Source organism: Gambusia affinis, linkage group LG12 (assembly GCF_019740435.1).
Source record: "Gambusia affinis linkage group LG12, SWU_Gaff_1.0, whole genome shotgun sequence".
Classification (NCBI taxonomy): Eukaryota; Metazoa; Chordata; class Actinopteri; order Cyprinodontiformes; family Poeciliidae; genus Gambusia; species Gambusia affinis.
Genome location: NC_057879.1, coordinates 24,751,513 through 24,775,705, shown reverse-complemented (window position 1 = coordinate 24,775,705; position 24,193 = coordinate 24,751,513). Strand labels below are relative to the sequence as shown.

General features: G+C 37.8%; 2 protein-coding genes across 4 annotated transcripts in view; one reads left to right on the top strand and one right to left on the bottom strand.

Annotated features, from left to right (window-relative positions):
- Positions 1 to 21,209, top strand: part of LOC122841291 (neuropilin-1a-like) — a 130,388-nt gene extending 109,179 nt beyond the window's left edge. For all 3 annotated transcript variants that reach the window (XM_044134488.1, XM_044134489.1, XM_044134487.1), the window contains 9 exons: positions 1,313 to 1,468; positions 2,125 to 2,269; positions 4,489 to 4,674; positions 5,895 to 5,933; positions 9,598 to 9,735; positions 11,789 to 12,093; positions 13,436 to 13,532; positions 13,624 to 13,668; positions 17,042 to 21,209. In XM_044134488.1, coding sequence (XP_043990423.1) covers positions 1,313 to 1,468; positions 2,125 to 2,269; positions 4,489 to 4,674; positions 5,895 to 5,933; positions 9,598 to 9,735; positions 11,789 to 12,093; positions 13,436 to 13,532; positions 13,624 to 13,668; positions 17,042 to 17,319 — 1,389 coding nt within the window. In that variant the 3' untranslated portion in view covers positions 17,320 to 21,209. The remainder of the gene's footprint in view (positions 1 to 1,312; positions 1,469 to 2,124; positions 2,270 to 4,488; positions 4,675 to 5,894; positions 5,934 to 9,597; positions 9,736 to 11,788; positions 12,094 to 13,435; positions 13,533 to 13,623; positions 13,669 to 17,041) is intronic.
- On the bottom strand, positions 13,677 to 17,032 carry LOC122841292 (tripartite motif-containing protein 16-like). The gene has a single exon (XM_044134490.1). The coding sequence runs from the start codon at positions 16,534 to 16,536 to the stop codon at positions 14,875 to 14,877; it is 1,662 nt and encodes a 553-aa protein (XP_043990425.1). The 5' UTR covers positions 16,537 to 17,032; the 3' UTR covers positions 13,677 to 14,874.
- Positions 21,210 to 24,193: the final 2,984 nt, after the last annotated feature.

Below are 24,193 nucleotides of genomic sequence, written 5' to 3'. Positions count from 1 at the left end.
AATCTATTTTGTACAATTAACTTTTTGTGAGTTTCTTTAGTACCATTTGGGTCTCAACTGCTTCTAGAAAAAGTCCAAACACTAAACCAAACTCATCCAGCCATTTTCTGGCAATAAGTTTATGATTTTGATGTCTGTAAAAGGAACAGTTTGAAAATAAAACTCAATTATCAAGTCAGAATTGACAAGGCATTGCCCGGTTACCTAGCAACCCCAATGGAACCCACCCCGGTTGCCTAGAAACCCAAAACTCCAGTCACTTCGTTATTAAGCTGGACTGTATTCACTTTACTGGCTTCTGGAAAAGATAAATGTTTTTCTTGTTGGCTGCAGTGAACAGCATGTTGAATGTAAAACATTCTCCCAGAACTGTGTGGCTTCATTTTATGTGTAAAACTGGTTTTTATTTGTGACGTTTTGGCACCTTTTTGAAAGTATTGCATTAGAAAAGGTTGAAGGAAATGACAATGTTTGAAATGACTTCCTCAATTTTGTAAAAATGTTTTGTAATGAGAAGATTATTCATGTCATGACCTACATGACGGAAAAGTTCATCTTCTTTATACTGTTTTCCACCAGTTAAGTCGTGTAGTTGAATATTAATATAAATGTTTGGTTGGTATTAGGGTTTTGCATTTAAACTTAAAAATATGTAGGTGCTACTTCTATATATGTTTTGTTCTAATGGTAAAGTGTCTGAGATAAATCCATAAATTCAAATTCAATGCAACAGTTTGAAGTATTTTTTATCTTTTCTGATAAAAAGTTTAAAACATTAAAGAAGAGATGGAAACACAATTACTGAATAATTTCTTATGCATCAAACTTTCTTCTTCTGCTTCTGGGTCTGACTCAAGGTTAAAGAGGTACTGTTGTATAATTAGCATTTGTTTGCAGCCACTTTCACATGTATAAAGTGTAAATGTTGAGTTTGGGGTGTGGCCAGCAGCAGCTTTTTTGCATTAAAGTGATAGAAGCCCTAAAACAGCAAATTCTGAAAAAACCCAAAATTGACCGAACAGAGGAGAGATCACATTTTTGTTAAAAAAAAATTAATTAATATGTTCTATTTATCCCAAAGTCCAATGCCAAATTGCTCAAGGAAACATAATTAGTTACCGTTAAGATATTTTTGTATGCATTTCTAAAACAGCAAAAGAAAATCTAAATGTGTGTGAATTAAAGTGACTCCTCTTCAGTAGCTCCCACATTAAAAGTGACTCGAACACACCAACAGTCACTGGGTCAGGTTGTATTTTATATGCATATAATCCTACGATAGTGCATAATCATTACATTTCCTTCCTTGCAGGTGGATCTGGGCCAGGACAAGATACTGAGTGGTTTGGTGATCCAGGGAGGAAAACACCACGACCGCAACGTTTACATGAAGAGGTTCAAGGTCGGCCACAGCCTGGACGGTGAAAACTGGACGGTCATTAAGGAGGAGAACACCACCAGGCCGAAGGTTAGCTCGCAAATTTAAAACAAACTGTTCTGATTACAGCTGGCACTCAGCGTGTAAGCTGCTGCTTCTGGGTAAAAGAGGAAAGTTTAGAGCGATGGGAAAGAGTTGTTGCTGAAGCAAAAGAGTAGTGTGGTTGGTTGTTTGGTTGGTTGTTTGGTTGGTTGGTTGGTTGGTTGGTTGGTTGGTTGGTTGGTTGGTTGGTTGGTTGGTTGGTTGGTTAGATTGATGATTGGATGAACAGTTGGATGAACAGATGGGTTGGTTGGTTGGTTGGTTGGTTGGTTGGTTGGTTGGTTGGATGGACAGTTGGATGAACAGATGGGTTGATTGGTTGGTTGTTTGGTTGGTTAGAGTGGTTGGTTGGTTGGTTGGATGGACAGTTGGATGAACAGATGGGTTGATTGGTTGGTTGTTTGGTTGGTTAGAGTGGTTGGTTGGTTGGTTGGTTGGATGGACAGTTGGATGAACAGATGGGTTGATTGGTTGGTTGTTTGGTTGGTTAGAGTGGTTGGTTGGTTGGTTGGTTGGATGATGGATTGATGGATGATTGGTTGTCGCCTCTACTCTGAGGAATGATGAGCGACTGAATGCCTGTAGAACCTGATGTAGAACCTGATCTGCTATAGAACCTGACCTGGTTCTGTGTTTCTCTTTAGATCTTCATTGGGAACCAAAACCATGAAACCCCGGAGATGAGGTCACTCGGCCCGCTTCTGACCCGGTTCATCCGGATTTACCCAGAGAGAGCGACAGCAGAGGGCATCGGCCTCCGACTGGAGCTGCTGGGGTGCGAACAGGAAGGTCAGTCTGAGTCATCCAACCATCTGAACATCCAACCAATCATCTGAACATCCATCCAACCATCTGAACATCCAACCAATCATCTGAAAATTCATCCAACCAACTGAACATCCAACCATCTGAAAATCTAATCAACCACCAGAACATACATCCATCCATCCCCCATCCGTCCTTCCTTCCATCCATCCATTCATCCATCCATCCATTCATCCATCCATTTTTCATCCATCCATCCAAAAACCTTCTGCTGTCTTTCAGTCTCGCTATTAAAGTAATACTGTCACACTGTGAAGTTAATATTGTATTTACTTATAATTAGCTAAAATATTCTATTTTTCATTTTGCATAACTTTGCATGAACTTGCTGTTGGTTTTTGTTTTGCTGGCTCCTTCGAGGTTTGAGCTGAAAGCCATGCGGGTTTGTCTCTGTGCTGCTGCTGCTGCAGTTGGTCGGAGCTGCAGGGAGAACGGGAGGGAAGGCAGGGCGCGACCTCTCACAGGCGGAGAGCGGGGAACAGATGAAGGCAGGAAGTGGAGGATCTGGTTCCCCTGCAGGGAGACTGATAAGAAGCAGCCAAAAGCAGAAGAGATATGTTTTATATGCGGGTGAAAGAGAGCAGAACAGCAGAAAGTGGATAAGAAATCAGTCTGAGTTGGAAAAAACTCTTCCAAGCTGTTAAAAACTAAAACTCTTGGAGCTAAAATCTAAAATGTGAGATCACTCGCTCGTGTTTCTGTTTTCACTGAAAACACAAGAGGAACGTGCGGAGCAGAAGGAAGCTTAACGAGCTTCGTGATGCGCCTGCAGATTGGTTGAAAGTTAAATCATCCTCGCTGCTGTGAGAACAAACCTCCATCCATCCCACTCAGGATGTCACAAACACGCTTTAATTACGTCTCGACCATCTGGGATCCGGAGCCTGATGTTGTTGTTGTTGTTGTTCAAGTTTGGTTAATTTTATTACCATAAAACAGGGATTTTATTTGCAAAAGCAGAGAAAACTTACTTGAGTTCAGGGAAACTTTGCAATTTTCTGAACCATTCTGGGTCAGTTTAACTAACTGAACATCTTCAGAGGACATTTTCTTTTTATTTTAAATTTGGCAAAATTATTACTGGTTTGGTTAATATAGAAGCAGTACAGACCAAACGTTTGGACACACCTTGTGTCCAAACGTTTGGTCTGTACTGCATATCAAACTATTATAATAAGTAGAACCAAATCAATCCAGAGACTTTTGCTGATAACTTTTCTTCACCCAAATCAGCTTTTATTTAATTTGTTAAATTCACTTAAATGTAGGAACCGCTTTGGAAGAAAGTGACCCAAAGAGAATAAATTTGTTCAACTGAGCCTGAAAGAATTTGAAAACGAGATATCTTTCTTATAATCTAGAACATTTGCAAAATCCTAGTTATCCCAGTATTGGGTCCCTTTCCTACAAAAAATAAAAATCTGACTTTTCCTTTTTTTAAAAAAATTATTTTCATGGCCCGGAAGAACTTTTGACCTGATGATTTTGACATGTTACCTTCTAGAACCCAGTACTTTGCCAGAACTTACCGCATTCATTCTGCATCTTACGTGTTCTTGAGCTCATATATCACATTTTTAACCCTAAACGGTTTGCAGGAACTTACGTTCTAGAGCATAGATGTAAATTTGTAATTTAGAGGTAGCTAGAAAGCTTATCTTTAGAGAACGCTTGCAGAAGATGCATCTGCAACTAAAACATTTACATATAAAAACTTCAGTCTTTCCTGCTTTACTTAACATCAGTACAGTTTAGGGATAATCTGCTGGTTATTCTTTTATTAATCACTTAATAATTGGATGGCCAAAGAAGCTTAATAGGAGTTTTTACGTCATTTGAACCAGTTGAATCTAAAACTGCCACATGCATATAACGTTTTTTCTTATCTCTAGTGTAAAATGTTTATATTTTGTGTATATATACGTATACTTCAGTTAGCAAATAATCGATTACTAAACGATTCAGAATCAATTAATCACAGTTAATCGTTTCAGCTCTAGTTTACGGTTTACTTTCTAAATCTTACAGGATACAAATTGAAGTAAATATGAGACATTTTGTGGCTTCTGCTCTAAAAAAACACATTTGTAAAAGTTTTTGTCAACCTGATCCTCCTTAACGGCTAAATTGTGAGTTCAGTGCTTTTGTACAAAATGTTATAATTTTTAAATTTGTTTTTCCAGAGAAAACCACGACCGGGCCTCCCTCCACCACCGCGCCGTCCACCACGCTGCCCATGACCACGTTCGGCGCCACCACCGCAGCGCCGACTACGCTTCCCACCACCATGTCGTGTCCGGAGTGTCTGGACTGGGAGCAGGACTCCGACGAGGAAACGGAGAACACTCTGGTCTACGACGAACATTTTGGTAAGATGACACAGAGAAATTAACATTTGTGGTCAGAGGAAACACCAATTCAAGACGAGAGGCGGGGTACAAAATGGACGGGTCGCCAATCTGTCAACACAGAGCAGACAGGACACACAACCACACACACAACCACACACACAACCACACACACAACCACACACACAACCACACACACAACCACACACACAACCACACACACAACCACACACACACACCCATTAACGTTTGAGACCAGCCATGTTTTTGGACTGTGGGAGGAAGCCGGAGAACCCGGAGAGAACCCACCATGCACAGGGAGAACATGCAAACTCCATGCAGAAAGACCCCGGGCCGGGAATCGAACCCAGGATCTTCTTGCTGCAAGGCAACAGCTCTACCAACTGCGCCACTGTGCAGCCCTAATATTAATAATATTAATATTAATTTATATAACTAATATTTAAGAGAGTGACACTTTATCTAGGCTTTAGTTTTTTAGTACTTTTAGTATTTGTACTTTATTTTTAACGTGTTCTTTTACTATTATTGCTGACTTTATTTTCCTTTTTTAGCTGAATTTTTTTTTTTATTTTATATCCTGAGTGTTGGTTGTGGGTTGGGGTTGTTCAAAGTTTGTTTAAATGTATGTTTTCTATTTTTCCTATTTGAAAAAGTTCACTAATTATATTGTTAAAATAAAAAAACATTTTTTTTCCTTTTAGAGCTGCTCCTTTAAATATTTGCAGATTTTTATTTCTCTCTAATAACTTAGATAATTAATTGAATAATTAATTGAGCTTTTTGTTCTGTTTGATAACTGGGATGAATTGGAATGTATGAATAGTTTAGTTTGTTTTTAAGTGCGTTTAGATTACATTTGTTGTGAATTGGCGCCATATAAATAATATATATATTATTGTATAAATAAATAACTATAAAATCAAGCTCACACTTTGACTTAAATGTTTCCTTTAAGCCTCAAAAGCAGCTTGCATATTTTTGAGCAGCCTAATGAGCAACACATATTTCAGTTGAAAAAATTTATTTTGGATTAAATTCTGAATTTAATTAGATTATTCTGACCATTAAGTATTCGGGGCTTTTATTAGGAAACTGAATTATTATGCTCAGTGTTTTTGTTAAGACACTGGTATTTTGTGGTTGTGTTGACGTGTGTGGTTGGGACGTGCCTCTCTGACCTTTGACCTAACCCTGACTGTCCCATCTGTCTGTAACAGAAGTCGTCATGACCCCCAACCCCAAGGTTGACATTCCAGGTGAGGACGTTCTCCAAAATGTTCCTCCATGTTTACAAAGTCTGTCCTATAAAATCTGTCACATCGAAGGTCGAGTTACATCATTTTTTAACGAAAGCTAAAAATATATATATATATATACATATATATTAAATGACAAAATCTGCTCAAAGGTTGTGATTTTCAAAGGTTTGAGAAATTAATTTAATCACTAAGCATGCTTAGATTTATTTGTCTTATATTATAAGTTTGGTGATTAAGGAAAATGCTTCATATGAGAGATGTTGGAGTAGGGGATGTGAAGGATGTTAGAGCTGGTTTGAACTTTCTCTTCCTTTCTTTTCTCTCTCTGCTCTTTGCTCAAAGTTCAAGTTATATTTAACCATTTTAGATGCAAATCAGCTGTAAAAACACGCTGTTGCCATGGCTACGCATACTAGAAACAGTCCAAAGATAAAAAATAAATAAATAAAGATGGAGCAAAAATCCTTCCAGCTGCACAGCATCCAAAATCATTGGGGAATATTTGTCCAAAAATCTTTGTTAATCCAAAAAATTCTGAAGAAAAGTCAACAAAAAGAACAAATCAGAGCTAATGTAACAAAGAAAAAAAACTGGAAATGTCAAAAAGCTAATAAACTGCAGAAATACATACATTTAACCACTATAGAATCTTTAAAAGTTCTCATCTCCCTTGAATACACCAAATTTTGTGGCCTAAACTGAAAGAATTTAGTGGAAAAAGTTAAGTTATAGAAGCCAGATTGGAGAAAAAGACAAACAGAAAGAGAAAAGGGGAGAGTCGTAATAAAAGGGAAGAATGAAGGGAGGATTTCTCCCGGAGAGAAAGAATGAAAGCCTCCTGGGTCTCAATTAGCCGAGCTGAAGCATCACACGAAGGCAGTTTGGGGTCTGCCAGTGCAGCTCCACAGTCGTCTCTGCATCACATTAGCCTGTAAAAAAAAAACCATGTCCAATTCACACAGACTTCTGAATGCATCTGAATGCTGCGGTTAAACTGCTGGCGCCTCTCCACTGCCAGAGCAGCAGCGGACAGATTTCTCCCGTCCCTCTGATCCCAGACACAGGCAGAACCCGACCTGTTACCAATCAGTTACTCTTTGAATTTGGGGAATCTTCCTGAAAGTGGTGCTTGGTTTCTCTGGTAGCAACACACTTTACTCTCAGATAGATTACCGTTAACTTTTCATAACTTTGAGGCTACTTTAGGGAGTAGAAAATGTCAAGTCAAGATTATTTGTAAAGCACATTTCAACAACAAGGAAATTTTGCTCCTGCGCACAACGCAGGCTATTTTTATTTATTTATTTATTTATTACCAGCTTGCGCTGCCGCTGACTTTATGTTGACAAAATGAAATAGGTATTATTAATTCAGTGCAGTTCGCCACCGCAAAACAGAAAATAATCCAGAAAACCACGTATTTCTCACCCCCTGTGTCGGCTATGCTACACGCAGACTGGTTACCATAGCAACTGACAACAACGCCACTTTTTGAAACAAGATTCAGTAACTGAACTTAACGTTAAGAACAGAACATTCAGGTATGTGTTCAGGCTTGATGTTTATTTTGAGATTATTAATAAGTGATTGCTGGGACAGACTAGCTACCGCTGCTATTAGCTAATCTAACTCTGCGCGTTAGATTAGCATCCCAAACCAAACCCCACTCCCATGCCCCCAAAATAACTTTATTTCAAACAAGAAGCCAAAAGGGGGAAATATAACATGGACAGTGGAGAAACGTAAATATAACATCTAAGGGAATTAAATTGCTGCTCAAGGTGTTACATATTTAGAATGATCACAGTTGCTATGGTAACGGTTGCCTGGGCGATAATGGGTAGGTTAAAGCATGGCAGTAGAAAACCACAAGACTGAAGCGTTTCCATGTCCCCAATGTTACATTGTGAATAAAAGGGATTGAACACATTATATCAAGGTTGCAGTCTTTCACAGGCAGATGTAATTTGAATTGAAGTTAGCGCTTTAGCATTAGCTCCACTAAATTTGACGATGGTGCAGCACTTTAGCGTTAGCAGAACTATTATTTGTGCTTTGGGGTTAGCGCAAGTAAGTTTTTAGTTGGCAGATTAACTAATAAAACTGTAAACACTAGTTTGTAGTTTTATTTAATGTATGGCTACCATTTTACCCCAGAGAACATTTATATTTTAGCTTAGCAATGAACTAGCAACCAAGACAAATTCATTCATTTAATTTATCCATTAAATGAAGCTTAAAAGACGCAGGATTCCTCATAGAGACATAAAACAGCAAAACCTGATCAATTTGGAGGTTTTCAACCTGTTTCAAACATGGCAGCATCTTGCAATACCCGTCGCTGGTTGGAGCGTTTCTTCTGGAGAATAAATACACACAACTGAGTACACGTGTTTTTAATAGAGATGCCACAAAATCCCGAGGCATTCTCAACCTGAGAGAATTAAATGAGTTGGTAAACACAGCGTGAGATTGGAGCATTCAACTTTATAAAGTTACTATATGATGCTTGGCTCCAGGAAGCTTCTGGTAATCCCTGACTTGGCTTCCTGTGAGGTTTTACTGGAGCAGATGGGGGAGCGTTGTTTGAGAGAGGAAGCTCATTAGTTAATAAAATACTTGGGATTCAGCTGAAGGGTAATCAACTCCTTAAGGTTTTCTTTCAGAGCTGCTCTTTATGAAGATCGCTTGGTGTTTCCTCAAAGCTTTGGTGCATTTTAAATGTTTGAAAACCAACTAAAAGAAAGGGAAGTTCATCAACAAAACTGTTGTCTTACATAGGAAAATGTAAAGTACGACATAAAGTATTTGTGTTTTTAGAACTAAGTTTTAACAAAAGATAAAACCAAGTTTATCCAGAGACCTTTACTGAAAAGTCAACGGCTAAATATATCAAGCTTTTTGAAAGAAAGAGACCCAAATCCTGTTCATCTTACTGAAAATAAATTTATTCAAATTTAAAACTAGGCGTCTTTCTTCTAACACAGCAGACCTGCAAAAATAAAGTAGTAGTAAGTTGTAAATTTCAGCAAAAAACTCAGAAAAAACTGAAATTGATTACAAAATTTCTGAATTTTTGGTGAAAATTTAGTTGTTTTTTTTATCTACTGGGACCCTAATAGACTGAATCCTTTCAACTTTAGGTCTACAATAAATATCCAGCTCCTTTATTAGCTTAGGTTGTTTTCTTTGGACCACAACTTATTTTGTGTCAACAATTTTGGCCAAGATGGCAAAAGGTTAGGCTATATTGCAAAAAGAATCTATTAATTATATGATAAGTTAAAACAAGCTCAATAATTTCCATTTATTTACCAAAAACTGGATGATAAAAGTTTTCAGTCTGGCCTTTTTTGAAGAACAGTTTTGTTTACAGAGACGTCGTAATTTGTTTTAATTATTTTTGTTGTTTTGCTTATTTATTTTGGATATTTAAAATGTCTTCCAGCTCCAGTGTTAAATGTTCATTAGAATTTAAAGTTTATTATCTTCAAGAATGTGTTCTTCCATTATTATGCCATTTCCATTAAAAACATTATTGTTTGTTGCAATAACATCTATCGTCCAGCAAGTTTTATGGCAGGTTTACTCAAGTCGATGTTTAGATTCAAATGTTGGCTGTAATGGTTTTTTGTTCTAAAAACGTTGTTTTGTCTTCCAGCTTACCTTTGGTTTGCCTGTGACTTCGATTTATCGTCGTTATGCGGTTGGACCAAGGAGAGCGGCTCAGGAGCCGAGTGGTTCATCCAGAGCAGCGAGGCTCCTGCTGTCCACAGAGGCCCGACGCTCGACCACACAGGTAGGCCACACGTAAATAATAATAATAATAAAAAAGTTTATTCCAGGATGAAACATCCTCCTGGAACAAGCCTTGGGACTCTGCTGAGCAAAGCATCTTCATAAAATCTTTAAATAGCACATTTTATTCCCAATGCAGCAGGAAAACAACAACATTACTTTCTCTGTCGTCACATAAAAAGTAATTATTTTTATGTGACGACAGGCGTTTACACTCAAATATAGTAATCATTTATTTTAACCATTTTTCTGCAGTGAAATGATTAACTATTCACATTCAATTAAATCTTTAAACCTTCTCATTGGTGATGTGATCATGATAGAATGTTGGTGTAAAAATCACGTTTTCAAAGTAATTAATTGACCAATAATCAACGCGAGCAATACGAGAGTTAGTTTCCAGAGTATAAAGTTTACTTTCTGGAACACAAAGCTTACACTTTGAAACTTTAAGATTATTTTCTGCCATATGGAAACCATATGGACCTATCCCAGAGTTCACAGGGTGTTTCCTCACAACCTACAGAGTCTTTCTGTGTGACTTACGGGTTACTTTCTAGAACTTAGATCAAACTTTTCTTCAACTATTGGTTTTCTGAAACGTGTAGATTTCTTTCTGGGATCTACATGATACTCTCCCAGAGCTTGTTTTCCCAGGACCTACAGAGTACTTTATGTAACTAACTTACAGGTTACTTTCCAGAACTTAATGTGTCACTTTCTATAACTTAATACTTTTCTGAAACTATCTGTTTTCTGAAAATACAGGTTACTTTCCAGGGAACTTCCCCAGAACTTACAGTGGGTTTTCTTTGGTTCTACATTGGCAGTTTTCCTTTCCAGAACTTTCTTTCTTGAATATGAGTTTTCTTGCTATAAAGGTTTCAGGTTTATTTCCTGAACTTTTTGTTTCTCACGACCAATAACGTACTTTAGCCAACGGGTTACTTTTTGGGAATTTAAAGGTTACTTTGTCATAGAGCTAAGTGATAAATCGTTGACGTTATATATACGTGATCAGTATCAACAGATAATATGTTCCCTGAACTCCAATCCAGAACCACACAGCATTCTGGGAGATGTAGGCTTAGGAAAGGCTTTAGCCACTCAGGTTGGTTGCATCAACTAATTCTCTCATTCTTTGGTTACCTAGCAACAACTTATTGAGTAACTTGTGCAGCAGCAGTTTAAGGTTTTGCTAACGTCCCTCACAAATGCTTAAAAATAAAAAACAATGGCGTGGAATGAAACCTGTGGATAAAATGGGAAATGTTTTACCTTTTAAAATGTAAATAGTTGAGGCTTTATGTGTAATTTTAGTCATGTGTGGATTGAAAATCTGTCCTGGTTAAAATCAGTAGAAGTTATTTATGATAATATAGTTAACATAAATTACATACGATGACAATAACTTCCACAATAAGAGATTTTTCTATAAAATCTTTCTTCCTGTCTCTTTAGAGCAGCTGTAAGCTTTAAAAAATTTAGAGATTTATAACTCCTGATAGTAAGCAGGATCTTGAGCAGAGCGAACCTTGAGAAGTTCGCAGCTTTTAAACATTTCTCTAAGCGATGGAACAACCTTGAAGTGTTCGACTTTTTCTGAAAAACATCTCAACAAAGAAATCCATCAGCATGCTTCACCTCTCTGGCCTTCTTCTCCATTGGATGGGTTTGATGGATGTTTGTGTGGAGGCGACAGCAGCGCCGAAATGAATGATTTCTCCTTGATTCTTTGACTTAACCAGATCACAAGTAAAAAAAAATGAGCTCTTTGTGACGGCAGGGCTGACTTTCTCCTGATACCCGATCCTTTGTTTTCCCTGAAAAACCTTGTGAAGTCCTTGATGTCTTTGGAGTGTTTGAGGCAGATATTCGGAAAGTGAAAAGACTCTTTGACCAGAACACCCTTGAGAGCTTTGTGGGATTTTTATAAAGCGCCTCTTTCTCACTGAGAAATATGAAGGAAAAAAAATCTTGCATGTTTCATTCATGAAGCCTTTTCTGGACCTCATCTCTGTCTGCCATGGTTTGTGTTTTGCTGCCCCCTGCAGGCGCTTCAGGGAACTTCATCTACATGCAGCTGACAGACACAATCGCACCCAGTAAGCCTGGGGAGGAGCAGAGCGGGGAGGAGAAGGTGGCCCGGCTGGTCAGTTTATCCATCACCACGCCGGACGCAAGCCTCTGCATGTCCTTCTGGTACCAGATGGCCGGCGAGCGCGGAGCGGCGCTGCACATCAGCTATCGCCATGACGATGATGACGAGGTCCAGGTCCTGTGGTCGAAGAGCGGCCATCAGGGCAGCAGATGGAGGGAAGGCCGTGTCGTACTTCCTCAAACAAGACTGTCCTATCAAGTAAGGAGCGTCTGAACAGCTGAGAACAATTCAAAATGGCGGTTTAAAGAGGCTCAGCCAGAGACGTTTCTGCCAGTTACAACAAAATTAACTTATGGATGGACTGACATTTGAATCAGAAATAAGCATGAGCAGCAAAATTTATTAACCAAATCTTTTTTACAGACGTCCAGGGTTTCCTCTACACTGCAAAAAACAAACAATTATCTAGTGTTTTCGGTTTAGTTTGTAGTGCAAATATCTTGGTACACTTGAGAAAAGACAAAACTAACTCAAAAGTAACTTCTCAGCAAAAAATATGAGTTTGTGTTAAGTGACTAATTCCTAAATATTGATGAAAATGTACAAGTTATAAGAGAAATCATCTACCATTGAAAGAAGTAATTTTAACTTACAATATGTGAAAAATATCTTGTTCCTTTGACATTTTATTTACTTTTTCAACCAATATTAGGAAATATTGACATAAAACAAGCTCCTATATCTTGCTGAAAAGTTTCTTATAAGTTAGTTTTTTTCTTAAATCACATATATTATAATATTTGCACTAGAAACTAGACCAAAAACACTTGAGAAGATTTTGTGTTTTGCAGTGTACATGTAATTGTGAAAATAAATCAGTTCAGCAGTTTCTGCCCTTATTCATTAAATAAAGTACAATAAATAACCCTAATATAAACTACAGTAGAGAGTAATGGTTCATGATGAACAGTTGACAGCAGTTACTAGTTGTTAAATTAAACACAGCCGAAAAGTGCAGCTTTAATTATGATATATATATATAAATATATCACAGCTTCAGGATGGCAACAGAAAAAGGGGGAGGAGCTGACAGTTACCAGTTGCTACGGTAACCACCAACTGCCAAGAGCAACAGAAATTCTATAGCAATAAATGTCAGGAGAAAATAACTTTAACTGAACAAAATGAATCTGAAGAATAAAGAAAGCCATTTTGACAAACTTTACATCTATACTATTAAAATAAAACCCTGCTATATATATATATATATATATATATATACATATATATACATATATATATATATATATATATATATATATATATATATATATATATATATATATGTCCATGTATAGATAATCAACCGATTAAATAAATATTTTGTGAAGCTTTTTGGGTGTTAGTTCTACTTTGATTTGATGAATAACAGTTGAAAGAGCTGATACCCAGGAAAAAATTACATCTTAAATGTGAATTTAAAACGTCCACATCCCAAATGCAATAAACAGCCAAAGTGCCTCTTTAAAAAGGTCATTAAACACCATTTAAAAAGCTTGTTTATTTGTTGATTGAGCTTCCTGTTTGCTCCTGTTTCCAGGTGTTGGTGGAGGGAATCGCAGACAGACGCACCACAGGCCACATAGTGGTGGACGACATCCGAATCATGGATGAGCTCAACATTCAGGACTGCAAGGGTTTGCATTTATAATAAGTTAGCAATGTTAAGGTGAAATAAACCTTCAGGAAGTGAATTAACTTGTTCTTAATTCTTGTTTTTGTCTCCAGATCCAGAAGCTCCAACATCTCCACCCACTAAGATCTTAATGCTACGTAAGTGATGTGTATTTTACATCCTGGTAATGTTTATTTTGACACATTTGTTAGTAAAATTTATTCTTTTCAACCAAGAACGTCTTTGCAGTGTCTCAGCAAACGTGCATATATATAATACTTTTAATTATAATGACCTTGTGTATGATCCTTATTCAATGGACAGGATTGGGAAAAAGGTTTTAGTCATTTTTTATTTCTTTCCATATTCCTTTGATCAATAGTTCTCCATGTTTTCTGCCAAAGTTTTAAGATTTTCCTTTGGTGATTCTATCTAATCAATGATTCTTCCATCCATCAATTCATCCATTCTTCTTACTATCCATCCAGAACAACCAACAATCTACCAAGTGTTCTATTCATCCATTCATCCATTCATCAATCAAACCATTAGTTGATGCCACCAATTTATCCAGATTTTCATCCAACAAAATAATCAACCATTCAATGATTGGTCCATCCTTCTAACTATCCGTTGGTATATCTTCTTATCCATCCATCAACCAACCAGTCGTCTCTCATCCATCCATACATTCATGCAGTCATACATCCAATCATCCTTCCATCCCGGCATAAACTGGCACAACCTTCCAGGACGGGAACTTGATCTTAAAGATAAATGTAATCCATTTTAACTCAGATTGTTGCTGTATATGTTAGATGTGGATCTTTTCTTCTCCAGCATCACCTGAGACCTGTTGAAGGAAATGTTTCTGCCCTTTGATAGGACTCGGAAAAAAACTTGTAAAAATTAAGAAAAACAAGTCAAAATGTCTCTGTAATCAAGTTGTTTTATTGAAGAAAGCCAAAGAGACACAACAGCAGAAATTTATTCTACTGATATTGATATAAAGATTTAAAAGAAAACAGCATTAGTTCTAAGTTTATGGTAGTTTCACTTCTTGGAATTACAATAATGGAACCAACATGAAGTAAATTCAGTTAATTTCAATCTCAACTGATTTAAATAACAACAACATCCTAATAGCTCAATAGAAATATTACCGAAAACTACTAGATCCCAGAGACGTTTAGATTTTTTTGTGGAGAAATAGTTATGTCTTATTAGAATGAAAGAAAACATCAGCAGGGTTTCCTTTATGGCTCCTTGACTGACAGAAATACATTTAAACCAGAAAAATCAGAAACAAAACTGTGGAACAGACATCAGAATAATGAACCCTGATCAACAATCAGAGAGAAAATCTAGTTGGGTTTATAGAACTCTGCAGAACATCCAGTGTTATAAACATAAACTCCAGCCAGCAGCGGTTCAGAGAATCTGGTCTGAACTCTGTGCAGCAGAGTCATGGATTCAGAGACGTTGTAGAAGGACAGAATACCTGCTCCGTGATCCAGGTACACTCCCACTCTGGAGGAACCTGGACCTGAGACGGAGGTCCAGATGTTGTTGTGACCAAATTTAGAATCATGACAATTTAATGCCCATGATTTGCCGTTATCTCCAATTAAACAGTCCTTTCCTATTCCTACTCTGCTGATATTCTTGTATGTGACTCCTATGATAGTTGGTCCTCCACTCCTCTCCACCTCCCAGTAACAACGTCCAGTCAGACTCTCTCTACTTAGAGCCTGATAGTAATGAGTGAATCTGTCTGGATGTCTAGGATAAGACTGAGGTTGATCCATCAGTCTCACCTTCCTGTTCCCCTCTGATAGTAACAGTTGTGTATGTGCTGTGTTTGGATCCAGTGTGATTTCACATGAATATCTCATGAATCCATCTCTGCTCTTTGGTTCTGGTTCTGACAGTAGAACATCCACCTCAGTGACCATCAGTGAGATGTTTGTCCATGAGTCTCTCAGGACGTCCTGTAGTTTCTCTCTGAGCTCTGACACAGCTGCTGTCACGTCCTCAAAGTGTCTCAGAGGACGGATGTTGATGCTGGATGAGTGTGTAGACTCACTGAGTGCTGGCAGTGAGGGGTAGTTGAGGAGAAACTGGTTGTGATCCTCTGTGTGTGAGAGCTGCTCCAGCTCAGCGTCTTTCCTCTTCAGCTCAGTGATCTCCTGCTCCAGCTTCTCCTGAACATCTTTGACTCGACTCACTTCAGTTTCCTGCTGGGATCTGATCTGCTGCTTCACATCAGATCTTCTTTTCCGGAGGAGACGGATCAGCTTGGTGATGATCTTCTCACTGTCCTCCACTGCTTTATCAGCAGAGTAATTGATGGCCTCCACCTCCTGTTGAAGCAGCTTCACATCTTTCTCTCTGTCCTGAATCAAGTGTTGAATTTTCTTTTGTCTCTCCTCCAGCTCTCTCTGCCTCTCGGCTATTTCTGCTGCAGCTGACACTGTGTCATGGCCTTTATGCTCATCCACAGAGCAGAGATAACAGATACACTTCTGATCAGTGCGGCAGAAGATCTCCAACAGCTTATCATGCATAGAGCAGATGTTCTCCTGGAGGTTCTTGGACGGCTCCACCAGCTTGTGTTTCTTTAAAGGAGCCACATCATAATGAGGCTGAAGGTGTTTCTCACAGTAAGAGGCCAGACAGATTAAACAGGACTTGGTGGCTTTCAGTTTTATCTCACTACAGACATCACAGGCCACATCTTCATGTCCAGCGTAGCGGTGATCAGCAGCAGCAGCTTGGAGTCCAGTCTTCTTCATCTGCTCCACTAAAGCTGCTAGCATGGTGTTCTTCTTTAGCACAGGCCTCGGTGTGAATGTCTCCCTACACTGTGGACAACTGTGGATTCCTTTCTCATCCTCTTCATCCCAGTGGGTTTTGATACAGTTCATACAGTAGTTGTGTCCACAGGCAATAGCCACCGGATCCTTCAGTAGATCCAGGCAGATCGAACAGCATAAAGTTTCTCTATCCAGCTGATTGTGCTCCATTCTGGCTCTCGGTCACAGGAGCTGTGTGAGTTTACTGGAAACAGCAACTGGTTTGAGCTCTGATCTGTGACTCACATGTGAGTGCAGAGAGGCTTCAGCCAATCAGGCGCTGGTTCCTCCCAGCTTCAAGGCAGGTTTGAACAGGAAAGTCAGCCTGAGGGAGAGGCTGGAAGCAATGAATGAAGAGTCAGTTTGTCTTGTAATGTCGAAACAGCAACAATGTTAGGGCTGTAGAAGAACCGGTTCTCGAAATGTTGGTCAGTGTTTCTTTTACAATGTTTTAACAGCAACTCTAGATAGATGGGTTTTTTGTCTTGATTTAAAAGATTCAGTGTTTCAGCTGTTTTGCAATTTTCTGGATGTTTGTTTTGATTTGTGGTGCATAGAAGCTGAATGCTGCTTCTCTATGTAACTAGTTAATACCCGTCTCTGTTAAATACTGAGTTAGTTGAAAATATTTCCTGATCTCAACCATCTAATTTGAACGTCTTCTTGTCCCTTGCAGCCATGGACTCCCTTTCTCAGGAAACGGGTGAACTCGGCAGGCCGGGCAACATGCTGAAGACGATAGACCCCATCCTCATCACCATCATCGCCATGTCGGCTCTGGGCGTCTTCCTGGGCGCCATCTGTGGTGTCGTGCTGTACTGCGCTTGCTCGCAGGGCAGCATGACCGACAGGAACTTATCCGCCCTGGAGAACTATAACTTTGAGCTGGTGGACGGCGTCAAGCTAAAGAAGGACAAGATAAACGGACAGACAAACAACTACTCAGAGGCGTGAGCCCGAAGGCGCAGGGACCGGAGCTTTGGCAGCTCTGCTAGCGGACACGTTACAAGCAGCCAATCACAGGGCTGACACCACTAATGGGACGGCAGGGTGGGCTAACAGCGAGCCGATTTCATTTTTATTTCTCAGGAGCGTTGGTGGAAGGGACTCACCTGTAGGGGGCACTGTGTATAAAGAACATGTACAGCAAAAAAGAAGAAAACTAAGGATTCTCTTTGTTTTTGACGTGCTTTGTTGATTTCACGTAATCACATGCTGGTGTTGAGACCAATTCAGACGAAAGTATCGTTAGTGAACTTTTGCAGAAAGATTTAATGTTTCTGTTTATTGTTTTTTCTTGTCTTTTCGTTCGAATGTTTTGAAGAATGAGCGAAGCTAGCTTGACGCGTGTGGAAGTGTGTGTGTGGACGTCTCACTCATATACATCTGCTTCTGAGGTGTGTCTGACTATACAAACCGTGTGTGAGTGTGTGTGATCTTGACGCAGGACCACTGACCTGCTCCGACAGTGCCTTTTTTTTCCTGTTTTTCTGTTGCCTTGTTTTCTGCTGGTTGTTTTCCCATCGGCTGGCATTCTTTCCAGGGTTCCTATACAAACTACGGGGACAGGTTTCCAGACTGTGTCTGTAAAGCAGCATCTTTTCATTGCTGTAATTTTACCATAAAACAGCATCTGGTTACACTGGCATTCACTCAGATGTTGAGTTCCAGGTTTATATCCGCAGAACTGAAGAAAACTATGAAAATTCCCAATATGGTAAATGTGTAGGAGCCCTGAACGCCTCATATTCATGGCACATGACACATCCAACGTATTGTACATAGGTTTTAATATATATTTGAGCGCCCTTTTCTATAGAGGAAGACGCTAGTGCTGCAGTATCCTTTCTGTTTTCAAATCCCACCGATCGCTGAAGGATGTTTACCATCCCTGGTGATTCAGAGGAGAAAACGCACCAATGAAAGGGAATTTGTGTCTTAACAGGGTAAAAACACACAACCTCAGCAGCTACAGTGACAGAAAGTCAAAGGGGTTTCATTGATTACACTTGGATCTGGCTGGACACATTGTTAAACTGCCTCCATTGTGAGAATGTAATGTTGAGGTACCAGAATACAAACTACATGGACCTGTATGTAACAACATGGCCGCCGCAATGCAAGCTAGCTACAGAAACTCTGTTGATAGGCTTGAAGATCTAATAGGAGGCAATGAAACAACTCATTAGAGTTAACATGCTTTTCAGAAATGTAAATGACTTTGATTTATAGTCTTAATTTGGAGTACAGATGCTGAATTTTAACTAGTTTCTATTGTTTTCTGGAAAATTGTTGTTGTTTTAGACTTTCCTGCTGCCCATTTTTACCTTCACAAAGTTGATTGGGTTGCCCAGTCCATTTGTGTTTCATGGATCAAAAGAGCGCTTAAATATGTCCCTTTGATTAATCTTGTTGGAATACACAATACCAAGAGCTTTTCTCTGTATTGTTGGCATTACAGCTGCCTCTCGCCACAGATCCTGTTTCTGTGCAGCTTTCTGTTTTATGGTTCGCCGAATCCAAGAGAGCATTTCCACCATCAGTTGGACTCTCACTGGATTAAAGCCAAATGTCTGACATGGTGACATGGTGATGTCTCGTGCTTGAATTTTATCCAGTTCCCATTGATTTCTTGGAAATATTTTTTTTTTTTTGTTTCAACAGTAGAGCAACTTCAAATTGATTGTCAAACATTGGACTTTGGGTTAGAGTTTCCTCCTGGCCATCTTTACCCCATTCCAAAGTAGATTGTGTTGTTGAGTACATTTGATCTCTGACCCTAACCGTACCTTTCCGTTGCCCCATGGACCTACAACTGAAGGGAACCCAGGAATGGGTGCAGGTCGGCTGTATGGGCCAAACCACACCAACTCTCCCCATGTCTCTCAGCAGAAATGAGGCAAAGGTGTATTAAGAAGAGTAGGTTACCTGGTTTGGGAACATCTGGGTCTCAAGAGAGCGTTTCCACTGCCAGTTGGACTCTTACTGGACAGGCGGGGTTAAACCCAAACGTCTAACGTATCGTCCTACTGGTAGGACAACAAACGTGCCTCGTGCCTGTCAGAAGCAGTGAGGCTTTTCTGTCCCCCAATCAATGGACTGTGTTGCCCGATGCCAGTATCTCCAACCTAACCGTAACGTACCATTGTCCTACGGACCTACAACTGCAGTTGGCCCAGGAATAATCCAGTACGGGTCGGTTCTATGGGCCGTTTTTACAATGTAAACAGACAAAATGGCGTACCAATCTACACCGATCTGTGCCTTTCTGCTCAGTGGAAACAAGGCAGAGGCACATTGTGGAGAGAAGGTTATCTGGGTCTCTGGGTCTCATCTTTGTGTTTTTTTGCAGATGATATGATGCTATTAGCATCATTAAGCCATAGCCTTTACATTAGGAAGAGTCTAGCTTCTCAATATTTCTCTGCATTGGGCTCCATTTGCTGCCTTAAGCAGAGCAGTTCAAGTGTCTTGATGGTTACATTGTCCAAGGAGGCTAATGCCTACAAATAAGCAGCTGGATAGAAACTTCTTTAATGCAAATAAAGTGTTTCCATTGCAGTTTTGTGACATACACCAATTCATATGCTGCTGAAAACCCAATTTTTTTCCAAAATTATTGTGTTCCCATTAAGCAAGTTTATTTTAGTAATTCCATGGTCAATGGAAACTCAGCTACAGAGGCACCAAAAATCCATTCAAGCCTGGAAAAGCATTGGGATTTAGAATCTCCTGGAGGAAGAATTTCTGGGTTTCTGTTTCTTTAGTGACATAATTTCAAATGATTTTGGAAAGTTTGGGGGAAGTCTGTCCCTTTACTCCATTTCTACCACCTTTTGACACAGTTCTTCTTCATTATAGGGATAATTTTTCTACATTTTTGACATGACAGATGATCATTTTTGAAGGTTTAAGGAAGAACCACTCCTTGTGAGAAAAATAGACTATTTCCTTCTCCAAAGAACAGATATGAACAATTCCATTTAGTTGAAAAAGAAAATCCTGAATGTGTTAGTTTTATCTCAACTGAGCAATTTTTTATTTTTTTTTAACTTTAGATATTCATAACTTTCTAAACATAGGGACTGTTGCTTTACAATTGAAAGAAAACTGGGAGAAAAACGGTTCCATCATTCAGCAGCTTGTTTGTGTTCATGAGCAGATATAAATGATAAATACACATTATCATTAGAAACTTTGGGGAGAAAATGATGCATAAAGTCTTTTCTCCTCTTCTATAGGAATGTCTGATGTTTCAGCCAGACTCTTCTAAAGAAAAAGGATGCTGCAGCACTCGTCCTGAAAACAAATGTTGCACTGATATATTTAAAAAAGAAAAAATCTATGTGTTTATGATGTTGATTTATGAAAAGAGAGGAGGAAAGACGAAGAGGACAGTGTTATTGTTGCTTCTTTTTAACATGGTTTTAGACAGCCATGGTATAATTCTGAATTGTACAATTTACAGAGATGTTTTTCATTCTCGAAAAAGCTTATATACGAGTAACGATTTTATTTACTTGGTATAATATCACCTTGTGTTTTTTGTACCGTCACTGATGTACGTGCCATTGTTTTCTTCTGTTTTTCTTTGGATGACAAGAGAAAGCGTTTCACTTTCTGTACTGTTTCTGTAGTTTTCTTGTCTAAAAAAAACAAACAAAACAAAGGAAAACAAGGAAGTAAAAAGAATCAGAAAGCTGTGAGGCCTTATGTGACTTAAAGTATTATTTGTACTTTGACTTTCTGCTCCTCACCCGACTCATCCATCTCTGTTGTTTCAGACTCTCATCACTGACTATTACATTCCAAAGAATTGGGTCAAATAAATGTTTTAAATAAAACTTGCTCTGGTCTGTTTTATTTTTTTCATTTTACCCAAAATTTAAATTTCTGGGACCACCCATCCTTTTACTAACTACCAAACACTTCATAGTAAAAATGTGTTACTATACATTTTGAATTATTTTTCTATCATGAATTCAAAGGACTTCTTTTAAAAGTGTCCATTTTTTAAAAAAACTCTTACGCTAGCTTAATTTAGCTCATGTTGTTTTTACAGTGTGTGCTACAGAGTGTTTTGTTGTTTTTCTTAATTGTTTTAACCAATTGTTTGTGCTTAAATTTCCATCTCCAAGTCTAAGCGGTCGTCACAGTTTGCACAATACATTGTACTATACTGTTAACATGATAATGCTAATTTTGGTTGCTGTTAGCATACTATTTAGTTTGTAGTGTTGGAATTTCCAGCTGTGACCATTCACTAATTATCACTTAATACAATAAAGGCAGCCAATACATTTTATTATAACTTCTATTATAGCATGTTTACGCTAATATTAGCAGTTAGTGTTAGCATAAAGAGTTAGTCATTAGCAATGACAAAATAATAAATAGTTGTCCCTTGTGAGAGTAAAAAAATAGGACAGTGAAAGTTTTGTTCACTTAACATGCTTTGATTCCTGTTAGCAGTTATTGTTAGCTTGCTAACTAGCTAGCTTTTCAGACTAGCTAGGAAAATTCCAGAACGAAGTAATTTTATAGATGAATACTCATAACATTGGGCTACCTAATTTAAGAAACATGTGTGTAATTATGTTTAATAATTGATGTTAATATTTTTGGGTACTGAAGGCTTAAATTTAGGCTTACATTAATCAAAAGAAAATTTCCATTATCAGTTCTCTGGTTCACAAAATGAATTATCTGGTTTAGCCACCATATTAAAATCTAACCTCAAATACATAAGAAATATTGCCACACAGACACCATATTGTTGCTTATTATAGAATTAAAATAAAAATACACACTAAAAACCATTAAAGAGGGTGCACTTTCTGATCATCATGGCTGTAGTTAATTAACTCTACACTAGTGTTAATGAAAACTGCAGTTTTATGAAAACAGATGTTTAACAGCATGATTTTAGTCAGAAACATTAAAATGATGCTCTTTATCACCTCACATTTGGTCCTAGATTGCATTTTCAATCTATCCTGCCAGATTTTGTTAATTATTACTAATTGCATAATTATGAAGTACATCTGTTGAAAGTCTGTGCTGTAAATAGAAAAGTTGCACTCTCTCACCACATTTATCTCTTGCTCCTTCATAGCAAGAGAAAAATATCGTCTTCAATACAAACTAATCCTGTTTTTATTGCTCAGAATTGACCGAATCTTTACTTCTTTTTTTTTTTCAGTCTAGATTTAAATAAATTTGAAAACTGAATGCTTTTTTTTATTTAGGCAAACTCTCAAAACTTTTTAAAGTCTTGAATGTACATTAATTTACACATTCCTTTCCAACAAAAATTCAGACTCCTTTATTTGTTTGACTAAAGTAATGTGATTTTCCTTCTCAAAACAAGAAATTAAACAAAGATGAATTAAAATGTCCCTCCATATACAACCCAATCAGATTTAATTCAATCAGGTACTATCCAATTATTTTGACTTACAATATTCTCTTTTACTTTTTTTCTTCAAATAAATAATTTTTCCTGAAAATATATTTTTATAAGTGTAATAGAGTTTTATGTTAACATTATAGATGTGAAGTTTGTCAAAATTTGTTTATTTATTCCTCAAACTTATTTTGTTTAATCAAAAAAGTAATTTTCTCATATTTATTGCTACATAAGTTAAGGTGGGTTGCGGTTACCATAGCAACGAGTAACTGACAGCTCCTCACCCTTTTTTCCTGTTGCTGTTCTGTACCTAAAAAGATCATATCGATGTTTTTTTTTTTTTTTTTACAAGTATTACATTTTAACATATACTTTAGATAAATTTAATCATGTACAGGGCCTCGTGTGTAATTTTTGTCATCTTTTATAAATGATTTTAACTTATAATTAATATGTTCTGTTTAATTTTACAAGAGTGAACGGCTAAGTGCATCGCCTGCTGTTTGCCTCTTTGGCCACAGGGTGGCAGTGTTGCAATATAAAATGCAACATTGCCGTATCAAGGCTACCTTTTTTCTTATTATTTTTTAAAATAATTGACAGTAATGTACAAAAGTTTTGGACAACACAAAATTCTTGAAGGCTGTCTTGATCATTTCAGTTTCTTTTGGACTATTTTTGTTTTTCTACATCAAAAGTTTACAAAAATGCCAAAAGGAAAACATAAAGATGGGTGACTCAAAGTGTCTGAAAACGTACCTGAGATAGTGTGGTCTTCAGCCTTTTCTGAGTCTGGTGTGAACTTCAGTCATACCAGCTTCTGCTTGGCTGAGGTTTCTGACCTCAGTGTGATTTCTCATAGATATTTCATCTTGGTGATTACATTGCAATAATCTACTGTGTTGCAATGCAGTGGCTTGAGGGTTTAATTTTTAATTTAATCATCTGATCTCAACAGATAAATATTCTTTAAGTTTCAAAACTGCTTCTTGATCTTTGACTTCTTGATTATTAATGAGGAATTTTAGGAGTGTAATGCATTGTAAACCAACAGAAAGTTTGTTTTTCTTTTCTTTTTGAAAAACTTTAATATTTTAGGGACTGTAATTTGTGTAAAACCTACACTGAATTATCAGATATACATCAGAGAAGAAATGTGTGGTGATGGAAACAGCTGCTGGTGAGAAGTTATGTTATAACAGTTTTCTACAGTGTTTTATATTTGTAATTCAACACTTTTCTTTTGATTATTAAATTGCTAATAAAAGAAACTACTTCTTAAAGTTTTCTGGCTTTATTTATTTCATGCAGAAAAGTATTCTGCTTTGTAAAATGCACAGTTAAGATAGTTAAAACAAATAAAAGTACCATAATAAAGTGGATTTATGTAGTTATAGTGAGATTTACACCAACCTACAC

Excerpts from the sequence above, each read along its gene's own strand:
- LOC122841292 (XM_044134490.1), bottom strand. The coding sequence starts at position 16,536 with ATGGAGCACAATCAGCTGGATAGAGAAACTTTATGCTGTTCGATCTGC.